Source organism: Suricata suricatta, chromosome 4 (assembly GCF_006229205.1).
Source record: "Suricata suricatta isolate VVHF042 chromosome 4, meerkat_22Aug2017_6uvM2_HiC, whole genome shotgun sequence".
NCBI lineage: Eukaryota > Metazoa > Chordata > Mammalia > Carnivora > Herpestidae > Suricata > Suricata suricatta.
The window spans coordinates 127337130-127352217 of record NC_043703.1 but is presented as its reverse complement, the minus strand read 5'-3'; the positions used below and the strand labels follow the sequence as shown (position 1 = coordinate 127352217).

Here is a 15088-nt window from a genome sequence, read left to right as displayed (position 1 = left end):
TATTCACAATAACCAAAAGGAGAAATAATGAAATGTCCGTTAATAGATGAATCTCTAAACAAACTGTCTCATACACGTACAGCAACATAATATGCATCTATAAAAAGGATTGAAGTACTGATACGTGCCATGGCATGATGAACCTCAAAAATGTTATGCTAAATGAAGGAAGCTAGACACAAAAGGCCACATATTGTACGATTCTGTTTATATGAAATGTCCAGAGCGGGTACATCCACACAAAGTGAAGATGGGGGTGGGGGGAGAGGACAACAGAAGATGACTACATAATGGGTAGGGGATTTCTCTCAGGGAGATGAAAATGCTTTGGAACTAGATAGAGGTGGTAGTTGCATGATAATGTGAATGTTCCAAAATGCCACTGGATGGTACACTTCACAGTGCTTAATATTGTGTTGTGTGAATTTCACTTCAAGTAAGAGAAAAAGAAAAAAAAAAAGAAAATAGTTCACACTAGCAAGGGGTCTCCCCAGGGCCGTCTGTCCCGTGTATGCTCAGCGTCACGCTGCTCGTGGGAACAAGGAAATTATTGAGAGAGACTCTGGCCTCTGGCTGGGCTGTGCAAGCAGCCCTTCTTCCCTCACAAGTGTGTGCCCTTGAGGGCAAGGCCTGGGTCGTGATCACTCTTGATCACTCTAGGCCCCAGTGAGCTTCTCAAAAAGAAGTTTAAAAAAAAAAAAAAAAGCCCGAATTAAGGTCCAGCTCCACCCTGCACTTCCGTGGGGACCTTGAATAGACTGACCTCTAAGTTGCTTCAACTGTCACAAGGAGTCATGACCCTGTCCTGACCACCTCCCAGGGGCAGGAGTCGATCACATACTGCTTGGCGCGGGACACTGGTGTCACCTCCTCACTGGAAAGCAAGGGGTCCCAGTGGGCTCTTAAGAAACGCACCCAAGGCCTTTGAAATGCCTGGAGGATGAGGGGCGGAGACCTTGGCAAACCTCACACTGGACTCCCTCCCTGACACCGCCCGGCCCCTTCCTTCCCGTCTCCCCCCCATCCAAGCTGCCCCGCCCAGTCCCGCTCCCCACCCACCCCAGCCAGGACTGTCTCCGCAGAGCCCCGCCGGGACCAGGTGTCCCGGGCTCGCCAAGATGCAGCCGGGGCTCTGGCTCCTCCTGGCCGCGCAGCTGGCAGGTAAGACAGGGAGATTTGTGGGGCGCGGGGCTGGAGCGGGCTGTCTGCCCGGGACCCGGGAAGAGGCTAAGCGGTCGAGTTTAGAAAACTGTCCCGGTAGGATGCAGAAGCCCGGGCTGGGGGCGCACCCGGGAGGCCGCGCAGCAGGCACAGTGCCTGAGGGTGGAGAGGAAATTCATCCCCGGAGCTCATTACCCCAGGGGCCCCTGGAGCCCCGGGATTGAGGCTACCTCTGCCCAAAAGCCTGGAGGGGAGGGAGGGCAGGAATCAAGAAGGAAGAAAAAAGAAACGGGAAGGAGGTACAGAGTGAGAGGAAAAATGCCCGTGTCTAGGGTTTCCATAGGGAGGTGCCCCCCGGAAGGTTCCAGAGGCTCAGTTCTGGCTTTGGTATCCTACACTTCACCCAGGGTTCTGCAGACACATTTTTAGTACCTCCAGGGAAGTATCTGCCAAACACCAGGCTATTGCCAGTTCTCAGACAGCTGTGGCAAAGTACTCCCTCAGGGTTCCCTGTCCCCCCACCCCCACCCAGTCCCAGGGTTGTTTGTGCTGTGGGGTGCGGCTCCCCTAGGAGCCCTGCTGGAGCTAGAATGTAGCGGGAGTCTCCACTGTCCCCCTCCTACACCCAATCGGACTGCATTTTGGAAGAATCCCCTTTGCACACCGAACGGCCCCGCTAACCCGTGGTTGATTGCTCTCTTATCCAAAACACCCAAAGCTGGCCACCCTACTAACGGTGACAAGGCCTGCCAGGCCCCCCTGCTCTGATCCATGAGCTCAGCCACATCGCGAGCAGATGTTAGTCAGGGGCCATTCAAAACTAGTAGTGAATGCTGATGGTTTTAGGAACAGCAGGTCCCTCTGAAAAGGGGGTCACTGGGAGTCAGAGGAATTAAATGAGACCGCACGGGTAGCAAGGCCTGGCTCTATGTCTGGCACATAGGTGGAGCTCAGCACTCAGTCTCCGGGTCATAAGAGAGAGACGGGGCATATTGCAGCCAGGAAGTCTGCATGTCAGGACACAGGAGGGGTAACATACACAAAAAGCCCAGGGTCCTTTTGGGCCCCTTTATCCCTTTAGGAGTTTCTTCTAGGCTCTCTTGGAAGAGCTTTGGGATTCTGTGTATGTGTAGACCCACTATGTGCACACAACGACACGACAGGGATCCAGGAGAGGGTTCAGAGGTTTCCTTGATTCAGGGAGTGGCTCAAAGTTCAGGCTCTGGGGTCCCAGACCTGGGTTTGAATCTGGATCCACCACATACAGGCTGTGTGACCTTGAGCACGTCCTTCACTTTCCTGAACCTCTGTTTCCTCATTAGTAAAATGGGTATGACACAGGATCTGGTGAGGATTAGGCAAGATAAAGCATGCACCATGCTGGGCAGAGTTCAGTAAGTATCGGCATCATTGATTCTTATTATCTCTCCCAAGATGTCAGTGACCCCAAAACACTGAAGACGCTCTACTCTGCTGAAAAGGCAGTATGGTGTTTGGGGAGAAAAGAGAAGTGCCAGCAGGCACTTGGGCCCCAGGTACCATTTCATTTTTTCTTTACTTTTTTTTAATGTTCATTTATTGTTGAGAGGCAGAGAGAAACAGAGCATGAGCAGGGGAGGAGCAGAGAGAGGGGGAGAAACAGACTCTGAAGCAGGCTCCAGGCTCTGAGCTGTCAGTACAGAGCCCAATGCAGGGCTCAAACTCACAAACCGTGAGATCATGACCTGAGCTGAAGTCGGACACTTAACCAACTGAGCCACCCAGGCGCCCCTCTTTATTTTTTTTAATGTTTATTTATTTTTGAGAGAAAGAGAGAGGCAGAGAGAGAGAGGGAGACACAGAGAATCGCAAGCAGGTTCCATGCTGTCAGCACAGAGCCCGATGCAGGACTTGAACTCACAAACTGTAAGATCATGACCAAGAATCAGGTGCTTAACCAACTGAGCCACCAGGCGCCCCTACCATTTCATTCTTGATACAAACAGAAGCTCAGAGTGGTCTGTGAGTAGAGTCAAAAAGTTCAAGTTCATGGCCCCTCTGGAACCATGAAGCCTGAGACACAAGCATCAGCAGGATTCTGACTCTAGGCCACTACCTCAGGAGGCCAGCTCCCCTCAGGGACATACATACACACATACTCCCTCTGGCCTCCTCTGCCCTCCCATGTCTGTGTCCTTCTGAGCCGTGCTGTTCCTGGGTCTCTGCCTCGGTCTGTGAGGTCTCCCTCTGCCCCACAGCTAAAATGGAAAGCTTGCCAGGGCAGATTCAGTTTGTTGGACTTGGCTGTGAAGGACCTATTCAAATCTTTCCTAAGATTTCATTTGCTGTCAGTATGAACCTCTGATGTATGAGACATGTAGACAATCATTTACCTGTGTACAGTGCTTTAGTGTTTACAGTGTACTTTCTTGAACGTTCTAACCCCCGCTCAGGCAAGCAGCAATGGCCCCAAGCCTGCCCTCCTTTTAAAGGACAGAGACAGGCTCTTTGACTTCCTGCAGTCCCACAGCTGAAACGGGGCAGAAGCTGCATTCAAGGCCAAGTCTCTGAGTTCTGGTCTAGTTCTTCATGAGCAATCCCCTACTTGTCAGTGCTTCCCATCTTGAGGCTAAAATGAAATCCAAGTGCTGCTTCTAGGGTGTCTGTCCTTCCAGTCTGGAATAGGGATCTAGCAACCTATCACTTGCTGGGCTGCACCAATGGCAACTGTGTGTTCCTCTTGCTGGGTGCCATCACTTTCCAGAAAGGATAGTTGGTCAGACCAGCCCTGTGCTCTGTCTCTGATTCTGAGTTCCCCTGGACTACCTGAGTCCCCTGTACCTGCTCAGAGCCTGTTGAAGGTCTGTACATAGAGTGGCAGCAAGGCAAGGTGAAAGGCTTTGACTTCAGGCTTTGAATCTTCGAGTTTGAATCACAGGTCACTTACTATTGATGGCACTTGGAACAAGTAACTTTATGCCTCAGTTTCCTCATCTGTGTAATGGGGATAAAAAAATCCCTAAATAAGTTTGAGGTTGGATTAAGATAATTAATGCAAAGATCCAGGCTTATAGGCATACAATCAATAAATGGCGGCTCTCTCCCCATCCCCTTTGTAAAGCTGGACGTAGGAAACACCTGCTTTGCAGATGGTCTCCTGGGAGGTGGGGTGCATGAGCCCTGAGTCCAGGAGCCACCAGCTGCATTTAGTAGAGTCCCTGGACCTTGCAACTGGGCAGGTTCTTCCATGGCTTTCCTTCAATGCTTGACTCAGTGTGACTCCAAGAACCCACAACAGTGGCTGGGAAAATGTGCTGATGGTGTGTGCTCCTTCTGCTTCTCGTAGCTCTCCATGGCAGCTTGGTACTCCAGCAGACTCCTGAGTCTGAAATGGTTCAGACCAACAAAATGGTGGTAATGTCCTGTGAAGCCAAAACCTCCCCCAGCAGCACGCGCATCTACTGGCTGAGGCAGCGCCAGGCTCCGAGCCCAGACAGTTGCTACGAGTACCTGGCCTTCTGGGATCCCACCAAAGGGGCTGTGTATAGCCAGGAAGTGGAGCAAAAGAAGCTAATCGTGTTTCCGGACAGAACCCGGTCCATTCTCAACCTCACAAGTGTGAAGCCTGAAGACAGCGGCGTCTACTTCTGCATGACCATTGGGTCCCCCCAGCTGACCTTCGGGAGGGGAACTCGGCTGAGTGTGGGTAAGAATGTGGCTCAGTGCCATCGATGAGTACGGAGCACCTACTCTGTGCTGGGTGAATGCCAGGCATTAGAGCTGGCCCCACTCTCAGCGAGCCCCACCCTGCAGGAGGGGGTGCCAGCCATGAGCAATCGCAGGACGGTTAGTAGGAACAGACTTAGCCAGGGCCAAGCACATGCAAGAGAGTTATGTAGTCATTTCACTTCATGCTGCCGTCCACCCCAGGAGGTAGGTAACTGATTCCTGTTGCAGATGGGATGTGTAGAAAAGCCTTGTCGCTTCTTCTGGGGACAAGGCAGTGCTGTCCTTCAGCCACGTCAGGCCTACCTGAGGCTGTGCCTAGACTGGCCTGGGTCCCCAGACCTGACAGTAGTCTCAGAAATTCACCCCCCTTTCCCAAGTGTGCACTCCAGGAAAGAAAGTCCTCACTGCCTGGACAAACCCAGGAAAGGCATGTCTAGGTCCAGTGGAGGGGCAGATGCCCTCCCATTCTGAACAGAGGCCTAATACTCAAACCCACCCCCAGAGTTACGGGGTGTAGGGAGGCTGGACCCCAGGCCTAGCTGCAAATTCTGCTGCATATTCACTGTGTGCCTCTGGACCAGTCCTCTGCTCCTTGGCCTCAGTTTTCCCATCTGTATCCTGGGGCTGCTGCTGGCCTCCATGACCCCCCGCCCCACCCACCCTGAGAAGCTGCAGCTCTGTGAGTTGACTCAGCATGCCCAATAGAGATATAAGCCACAGATAGAATCTAAAAATTTCAAATACCATGTTTAAAAAAGTAAAAAGAAACCAGTGGAATTAACTTAAATACTATATTTTTAACCCAGTTTATCCACAGTATCGTCATTTTAACTTATAATCAATATAAAACTTATTACTGGAATATTTTAGATTCCCTTTCCATACTAAACGGTCAATGTGTTTTCAACATTTTGCACGTACAGCACACCTCGAGTCAGGCTGGCCAGTAGCCAAGGCGGCAGGTGGCTGCGGTATGGGAGGGTGAGGATTAAGCTGTGAGGGAGTCTTGGCAGAAATTCCCAAAGGCGTGGTCTGGCTTTACCCCCTTCCCCAGGTTAGCCCACGCCCGGCCAACCCCCCCAGCCCCACGGTGATCCTCCCACTGTCCTGCTTCCTGAGGATGCCACGTCCCCCCCCCCCCCCCCCCCCCCCCCCCCCGCCGGAATTAATGCAGGGACAGCTGGGACAGCAGCCCGAGCAGGAAGACAAAAGACAGAGTGAGGTTGCTTTCCCATCTCACCCGCTTTGGGTCTTCAGTCAGAAGGTAGGGATTGGGGAAGGCGGGGTGAGACCTCTGGGGCGAGAAGCCGTGGCGTCCTCAGCAGGGAGTCGACTGATTCCTGTATTGAACACGGGGGCCTTTGCGGGTGTGGGGTTTGGGTTTGGTTTGTTGTTTTTGTCTCTACCAGCCCCTCATGTTCCCACTCATGAGATTTGGGGGTCTGAGAAAGATAGATGATGAAATAAGCAAAACTGGTTTCTGGAAGTTTCCCCTCCGCCTCCACCACCACCCACCCACTTCTGGTTTTGATATTTCCAAACCCCTCATGCTGACCCTCCCCAAAGCATTTGCTCGAAACTGCATCATCTCCCCAGAGTCCGGGTACCCAGAGCCAGACCCTACCCCTCCCACAGAGGTCACTTCATATTGAAAGAGGGAGGTCAGGTTGTAAAGAAAGTATTTGGGGTGGGGGGTGGGGAACAGGAGTCAGGAGGAACCAAGGAGACCCAGCTCTGGGCAAGAAGAAGTTGAAAATGGAACAGGCCTTCCCACAACCCCCTCAACAAACCCAGACCACTGAGCCCAGCCAAGACACTGAGGTCCTATAGAGCTGTCTCGCTTGCAGGCTTCCCAGTGACCTGCTGACAGACGTCTGTGCCTCCTTGTGTATAAAGTAAAGGGAGCAGACACCTTCAGGGCCGTGAAGAGTAAAGGAGAAAGCCGTGCTGGGTCACCCTGAGCAGAGGGGCAGGCTCCCACATGCTCTGGGAGCACCATGGCTAGTGTCTTTTTTCCGTTTTATGCTAGTTTCCTTCAGCATTCCTTGACCTGATGGGCCTAACTTTTTGTTGAAAAGCACTTGCACCTGAGGTGGTGTGGTGCAGGGAGAGCCTAGAATCAGGGCTTTCCTGCGCTGTTTAAGGCTTCTTGGTCTTCGGACAAGCTATTTCCGTCCTCTGCACCTAGGCTTCCTCCGAGACAAAAGCGGGGGACTAGTTCCCGTCACCAAGGTTGTTGGGCTCAATAAGCTTAAGCTCAACTGCTTGGCTCTGCCGCTAGCACGTGGCGGGACTTAGCAAGGGTTCATTCTTGGTGGTTCGTTCTTCCCAGAAACCTCAGGAAGCAGGCAGGGTAGAGTGTGTCACCTCTGCTTCCCAGAGGAGACTCGGGCTGGCGAGGGTCCCAAGTGTCCACTCTTTATATGGAAGATGCCAGCCCTGAAACGACCATTTTGTTGGCGGCCCCTCCCTGTCCTCTGGATGCTAGAATTTACGTTTATGGTCTCATTATTTTCCTTCTCCTGCCATTTTTCAGAGGCTCATTTTTGTGAGACGTCTTTTCTCAACCCACAGAGACAAGGGCTGAGTTCAACAGCACCCAGTGCTCACACTGTCCCTAGCACCTCAGAGACTCAGGTGTTGCCTTTGCTTTGGGTGCCTGTCCTACCGCCCTGCCCTGTCATGTCAGTGTGTGACACTGGAGTAGAATGAAAAAGAGGAGTGACCCATCCAGGAGACATACTGGGGGGGTCCAGGCGGACGCTTGGCATTGTGGGGTCTCAAGGCCAGTCCCTCACATCACTGGTGTTCGTCTTTGAAAGTAAAGGTTGAGACTAGAGGTCCTTCCAGCTCAGATTAGTATATAACTTGTAAAGACACCTGAGAAGGAAAGAAAACCCCCATATATGCAGTCTGTGTGGTATTGTACATATGTTAAAGGGCACCCACCTCCTTACTGTGAGCTCCTCCACCTGCTTAGGGATTGGCTCAGGGGCTGGTCGTGTCAGGGGCTTGGGGACTCCAGCTTCTGCTCAAGGTCTTCGGCCAGGGGGAGCAATCTCTACTGCACCATTTACTGGGCATGCTGTCCCCTTTAGTTCTCATGACAACCCCAAGAAAGAACTGGGAATCATCTTTATTTCAGCAGATGGGGAAACCGAGGCACAGAAAAGTGATAGGACTTGCCCTAAGTCACTTAGTGATTAATCAGGGCATCTGGAGCTCTGATCAAGTCCAAGTGGGTCCAGAGCCTCTCTCTTTCCCAGACACCAAAATGCCCCCTGCCTCAGCTCTTGGATAGGTCTGAGAGTTGGGGAAGCACATAGAAAACTCTATTGCTCTATAACCTTGAAGCCCTGCAGCGGCCTGGGGAACAGTCATAAGGGCTTTCGTTCCTGGATGGAAGACATGAGGTTTTAACTTCTGTCTGCAAGTCCACCTGCTCTTACCTGGCTAAGAGGTGTGTCTGGCTTGCTTTCTGTAGTTGATGTCCTTCCCACCACTGCTCAGCCCACCAAGAAGCCCACCTCCAAGAAGAAAATGTGCCGGCCCTCAAGCCTGGAGACTCAGAAGGGTGAGTTCTCCCATTCTTTTGGCCTCTCAGAAACAGAGCAGCAAGTCTTCCTTCCTTCCTTCCTTCCTTCCTTCCTCCCTCCCTCCCTTTCCTCCATCCCCAAGCCCTTCCTGTGTGTGGACTCTAGCCTGTTTCTCTGGCCCCACCCATGCTGGAGTCAGAAGGGAAGTTGACTGTGATCACAGCGCTGCCCTCCAAGCAGCTCACAGTCTTAGTGGGCAACACGCTTGAAAATGGTCCTAGAGCAAAACTTAACGGAAGATATGTCCACCCAAAAACTTGCCCACCAGTCTCCTAGCAGCAGTATTCATAATCATCAAAAAAGTAGAAACAACTGGTGAATAGATTACCCAGATATGGAATATCCAGACAATGGAATATTATTCAGCCATAATAAACAGTGAAACACCAATACAAGCTACAATATGATGAACCTTCAAAACATTATACAGTAGAAGAAGCCAGACACAAAAGACCATGTATTATGTGATCCCATTGATTAGAAATATCCAGAATATGATATTTCATACAGAAAGTAGCTTAGTGGTTGCCTAAGACGGGGGAGCTGGGAGGGTATGGAAGAGATTGCTTAAACGGGTACAGGATTTTTGGTGGTGGGGGGAGATGAGATGAAAATGTTCTAAAATTAGATTGTGGTGCCTGGGTATTCTGTGAATATCCCAAAAACCATTAAATTGTACACTTGGAGCAGGTGAACTTTTTATGTAAAGTGTTTATCTCAGTAAGGCCGTTTCTAAACAAAAATACCCAACCCACAGGACCAGAACTTTAAAGTTTTTCAGTTTTAATACCTAACAGAGGACCTAACGCATGGTGTATGCTAATATATGTTTGCTAATGAGTGAGCTAACTTGCTTCTCTGTGCTATAAACATCAGCAGCTGGAGCGTACACACACACACACACACACACACACACACACACACACACATGCACGCGCGCACACGCACTTTCCTTGAACCATTATCCCAAATGTGTAAATGTGTTTCTGGAAAAATACTGACCTCTGCTCCCCAAAGATACTGGTGACAAACAGAAAGCTTGGTCTGCTCCCACCCATAGAACAAATGTCGAGCCGACACACTAGGGCTGCCTCAGGCTGCTGGGGTTGCTTTGTCTTCAATACAGAAAGTACCAGAAAGAGCCTGAGGACAGGCATCTAATGGGATTGGAAGCTACCCCATGAGGTCACAGTAAAAAAAAATCAGAACCCAGATGCAGAAGGGCAGAGTCTTGGTGAACAAAAAGGTGGAGATAGATTGACCTCATTTTATAAAGTATCCACACCCCACAACTTTGCCTAAAGGATTTTAAAAATAAATAGTAAAAATCTCATTACCAGGCATGAAAATTATCTATCTCCTTTGGAACATAAGTAGCTCCCGCATTTAATTAATTTTTAAAATGATGATGTGGGATATAAGGGTTTTTTTAATTTTTTACTTTTTTGACAGAGAGAAAGCATGCAAGCAGGGTAGAGGGGCAGAGGGAGAGGAGGAGAGAGAGAGAGAGAGAGAGAGAGAGAGAGAGAGAGAGAGAGAGAGAGAGAGAGAATCTTAAGCAGTCCCCACCCTCTCAGTGTGGAGCCTGAGGGGTGTGTAGGGGGTGCTCAATCCCATGACCCTGGGATCGTAACCTGAGCCAATATCACTCCTCAGATGCTTAACTGACTGAGCCACCCTGGATATAAGTTTTCTATGTAAAATTTTCTCAATGTGTCCAAAGTACCTAGAAAAAATGACGAGAGAAAAAATAGGCAAACAGCGGCATTCTCTGGGGGTTGGGCTTCCAGGTGACTTTTCCCTCGTGTTTCCTTGCACGTCTCACATGTTCAATACGTGTGTCTTTTCCAGGCCCAGCCTGCAGCCTCCTCGCCCTCGGCCTGCTGGTGGCTGGAGTCCTTGTTCTGCTGGTGTCCTTGGGTGTGGCCATCCACCTACAATGTAAGTTGTGTCCTCTTGGGCCACCATGGGACTCCTTTTGCTGTTGGAGATGTCCCTGAGGTCCTCCCTTCTCTAGGGAAGCATCACAAATGGCAGTTTGGTGGAGGTTTACACCCGCCTTCCCAGCTGGTAGTGCCAGAGGGGCTTCCTGGCCTGAGGCAGCCTGGAGGGGTCAGAGACCACCCTGTCTCTGGAGTCCAATAAACCTGGGTTTGAATCCAACTCCACTATTCAGGGATCTAGTGGCCTCGGGCCATGCCCTCGCCTCTCAGAGCCTCAGCTGCCCCACCCAGGAGTAACAATACGACCTACCTCTAAGGTTGCTGTTTGTCCTGCCCAAAGTGCCTGGCATGGGATAAGTAGAAACTCCCATGAGCACTTGGGATAGAAACAGTACACAGAAAACATTGCAGTGGGCGTGAGTCACGTTCTCAGAAACTTGAACTCTTCTTTCTCGATGAGGCTGTAGAGAAACTCAGAGATGATGGCCTCTCTCAGCCCCTCTGGAGATGAGACCATCTGCTCTGGGCCCCCAGACTTCATAAGAAAGAGGGGAGTTTCCTGGGAGGCCCTCACAGCTGCCCGGGAGCCCAGGGCTCACCCTCTGGGCCTTCTGCTTACCTGTGCCACCTCGAGCAAGGCATTGACCCTCTCTGGGCTTCTACAAAATGGAAGAGGGTGGCTCGCAGGGGTATAGACTAGATCACTTGACTCTTGTATAGGTCACAGACCTCTTTGAACTTGTGATGGCAATGAAAGACCATCTCGACAAAGAAATGTGTCGTGTGCACATTTTTGCATAAAATTTTCATCCACAAAGGGACCCATTAGCCCCCCCATTGGAAGAACCTCATTAAAGTTCAGTGGTATGCAATCTTTTTTGATCAAGGATCTCATTAGTAAAAACGTTTTTAAATTATGAACTCACCAATAGATCTTATTAGTAAAAAAAATTAAATTATAAACTCTAACTGCTATTAGGTGTATTTTTTAATTTCATATGTTATGTATGTTATTAAATGTGCTTCGGAAATGAAAAGTAATAAAGGTTGAGCTAGACATGTAAACAGACACGCTCAGACTTCCTTCCTACATCCCGCTGGGAGACCCGGTGCATTCCCTGAACACGCACACTTTAGCTTAAGACCACCAACCACCTGCCTGTATACCTCTCATTCCTGACTTGCTACAAAGGGCACACTGGCATGTTTAAGGACATATAGACTGGAGTAAATTAACTAAGTTTGAATTCTGGTTTTACTGCTTACTAGCTATGTGACTTTGGACAAGTTATTCCGTAACAGGCGTGTTCTGTGCCTCCACTTCCCCATATACAAAACGGAAATAATAAGAGTAGTAATCAACCCATAGGTCTGCTGTGAGCTTTAAGCGAGTTAAAACACATAAAGTTGGAGCAGAGCCTGGCACCACCAGGGAAGTGGTCTGAGGTGCTGGCTGCCCCTCTGGCCTCCCTTCTTGCTCTCTGGGGCTCCGAGTCAGTGACACACAGCCCACGCCAACCAGCGGTCTTGTTTGTTTCTTCCAGGCCTGCAGAGGAGAGCCCGGCTTCGCCTCCTGAAACAGTAAGTGCTTGGGGCCTCAGAAAAGTGCCCATGACGCTGCCCTGGGTGTGGTCCCGGCTTCCTCAGCCCCTGCTGCTGCTGCCTCCACCCACGGGGAGCCGAAGCCAGACGCAGCCTTCAAAAAATTCTTAGACTGTATAGATAGATGGAGCGATAGAGTTCAGGAAGAGAGCGCCTCTAAATGAACAAAAATACTGGTTAGCCTTTTCAGTCAAGTTTCAAGCACAGAAAGATTTAGCTCTTAGCTCTCTAATATTCACAGTCAACTCTTGCAAACGTAGAATATGGTAGGATACCCCAAACTCTTTCCCATTCATCATTTCATTTGACTTGGTCCTGGATGCATAGGAGGGTGACTTTTACAGACCAGTTGAAAGACTTGCTCAAAGCGTTTGGGATAGTAAGCAGTAGAATTGGATTTGGAGACCGTTCACTGCTTCCTTCCCTGCTGGTGTTGGGCTGCCTGGGTCCCGTCGTCTACCCTAGACCCCACCCGGGTCCCAGGAGGTGGCAAATCAAAAGGCTGAGTCACATATACATGGGGACTACAAAAACACTCACTCTTCAGACCCACTGAGCTGTGTGAACACGGGCAGAAGCCCAGAGGCCCTGAGAGGCTAGAGGCTACTCCCAACCTCAGGAACTTCCAGACCTCAGCTGGGCCTTGGGCAGTGATCTTGGATTGCTTTTTCTTTCTCAAAATACTGTTCACACCAACCTATGTCATTAATAACAAGTCCCTCCATATTGAAGTGTTCAGAAAAAAAGAAAGCCCATCATGATGCTGGCTCCAGCCCGAGGGTTTGCATCCTGTCTGCTACTCACCGACTATGTGACTGTAGGCCAGTCGCTTCCCTGCTCTGAGCCTCTGATTCCTCATCAGTAAAACGGGATAAGGGTACCTAACTCATGGCTGTTGTGAGGACTTACTGGGTTCATACCCATAAAGGGCTCAGCTCCCGGTCCCACGGAGTCAAAACACAAACTCATGTCACTTACGAAGTGAACTCTACGGGCCAAACATCCAAGGAACAAAATGTATCTCTAAATACTTGAAAATTTAATCTCCATATAAACTCTATATTATATTCTCTATGTTATTATATACATTTGTACCCATAGCTGCTTGATAATACAGTCACTTAAACATGCCTGCTGTATTTTATAGCCAATTTTCAATCATTTTGATTCTGTACAATTTTCATAATTTTATGTGCTGGATTTAGAAATTACCCCCTACCTAAGAGACAACAACCTGAGTGTATTTGTCTGAGCCTAGATCTGCAGAATGATCCGTTCAACATCTTCCCCATGGAAGATGAGTCCCCATTAGGGAACTGCCCCCACCAATTCCTTCATTTTAACTTGTTCCCGAACAATCCGATGACAGTTTCAGGGGAGCTGGATGTAGGACTTCATGCTGTGACAAACCCAGGGGTTCTGAGGATCCACTGAGGTAGGGAAGGAGCTGGGGTGGTCCCAGGGGGCCATGAGCCCCTCACCCACTGCTCACAGTACTGTCACTGGCTGCCTGCGCTTACGCTCACCTGTGAGACATCATTTGAACAAAAGGGTTTGTGGCTACAAAAAAGTTTGGAAACCACCTCTAGCTTTGCTGCCATGATGCAGGTGTGGATGAAAGAATCCATGGGGCTCACAGATCAGCTGTTCCAAACTCAAGTTGCGATTTGGGGCAGATGTTCCCCATCCTGTGGCTGGCCCTGGAAAATCTTCCCATCAGCAAGCCGCCTTCTTGTGGCTCCTTAGTGTGCATTTGTGAACAGCTTATCTAAGAAGGAAGTAACACTATTCAAAGCTAGAGTTCTTTGGGCTTTGTTTTTTGGGTTTTTTTGTTTGTTTGTTTTGTGTTTTGTTTTTTTGAGCTTCTTAATTTTTTTTAATGACTAAGATGGGCCCTAAAAACATACTAGCAGAGAACTCCCAGCCCCCGGGCTCCTTACTGGGAGTGGAGCCCAGTGTCCCCCCGTCTCATTTGTCTCTGTTACAGGAAATTCATATCATTTCCCTGAAAAGAAGTGGTTTTTAACTTGCTGTTGTTTTCAGGTTTTATAAATGAGCAGAAAATATGCTTTTGGTGTCCTGCTACAAAAAGACGTTGGTCAGTAATGAGTGATCTCTGGAAAAATGAGAGAGAAGGGACACGCTCAACTCACTCAACTGTGGAAATTTCACTGACCTGCTGAAGTTGCCTGCTTTTAACTACTGCAAGTTCTTTCTGTGGGCCTCGCGTGTGGGAGCAACTTGTGAGTTGGTCATCAGGAATCACAGAGAGAAGTCTTCAGAGCCCCGGACATTCCTGCAACTTCCCGCAAATGAGTAAGAAATGCTGCCATGACACCACTCCCAGCTCCTGTACCCACCCTGGGCTGGGCTGGGACCCTTGGGTCAGGCCACCTACTCGCAGGTTGCTTTGCCCTGGTAGGGCAGCGACACGGGGTCCCGAGTCTCTCATGGGATGGTGCTCGGGTGGCTCTTCCTTGCCCAGGCGGCGGTGACTGTCCTCACTGAGAGCCCCAGAGACAAGATCATGCTCAGAAAGGTGCTTTCTGTGAAGGGCTGATCTGATGCCCAAAATCACTTTCAGTCTCCAAGGAAAGCTAGAGTTTGGGGCCAGAACTTGTGGTTTGGGACCCAGAGGTCACTTAATCTCCTATTAGGAAGTTCCTCGGTTTTCACTTCTGCCCTCTCATGGCTTGTATATTTCTTCTCTCACTTTCTGTTCCTTTTATGAAAATGTCTTGGTTGTAAAAATAAAATCCTGAATAAAAGATGCGAACGGCTCCTGTGATGTAAAAGCACAAAGCCCATCTGTACGGCAAAGATGTTGACGCTCAGCTAAAAAAGAAATAACAAAGATAAAATGTGCCTGTCCTCATGCGCCCCCCGCAACATGCTGTAGTCTGCGTTGTAGGTGTTGAGAGAGACTCAGAGGTTGGGAAGCACCCAGAGCCGGGCAGCTGGGGCCCCAGGCGCTACTCCTCGGGCCACTCAAGCCACCTTCACTAGCACCTGCTCGCTTGTACAGAGTGGAACCCCCGGGCTACGCGAAGCAGGCTGGTGACCTGGTAGTAAAGAGAA

The 15088-nt window shown here is 49.9% G+C and overlaps 1 protein-coding gene across 2 annotated transcripts; it reads left to right on the top strand.

Moving 5' to 3' along the window:
• The first annotated feature begins 1037 nt into the window (after positions 1 to 1037).
• On the top strand, positions 1038 to 14782 carry CD8B (CD8b molecule). 2 transcript variants are annotated; one of them, XM_029937758.1, is made up of 7 exons: positions 1060 to 1161; positions 2596 to 2696; positions 4487 to 4846; positions 8354 to 8443; positions 10317 to 10406; positions 11953 to 11989; positions 14054 to 14782. In XM_029937758.1, the coding sequence occupies exons 2-7, from the start codon at positions 2648 to 2650 to the stop codon at positions 14064 to 14066; spliced, it is 639 nt and encodes a 212-aa protein (XP_029793618.1). In that variant the 5' UTR covers positions 1060 to 1161; positions 2596 to 2647; the 3' UTR covers positions 14067 to 14782. The 2 variants fall into 2 exon arrangements, with proteins under 2 accessions (XP_029793619.1, XP_029793618.1); XM_029937759.1 differs by lacking the exon at positions 2596 to 2696 and having other exon boundaries at positions 1038 to 1161.
• Positions 14783 to 15088: the final 306 nt, after the last annotated feature.

What these genes read in the sequence shown, in the direction of transcription:
- CD8B (XM_029937758.1), top strand. Translation starts at nt 2,648, where the DNA reads ATGGTGTTTGGGGAGAAAAGAGAAGTGCCAGCAGGCACTTGGGCCCCA. An exon ending in AGCAGGCACTTGGGCCCCAG is followed by an intron (nt 2,697 to 4,486) that starts GTACCATTTCAT and finishes TGCTTCTCGTAG; the next exon opens with CTCTCCATGGCAGCTTGGTA. An exon ending in AAGCCTGGAGACTCAGAAGG is followed by an intron (nt 8,444 to 10,316) that starts GTGAGTTCTCCC and finishes TGTCTTTTCCAG; the next exon opens with GCCCAGCCTGCAGCCTCCTC.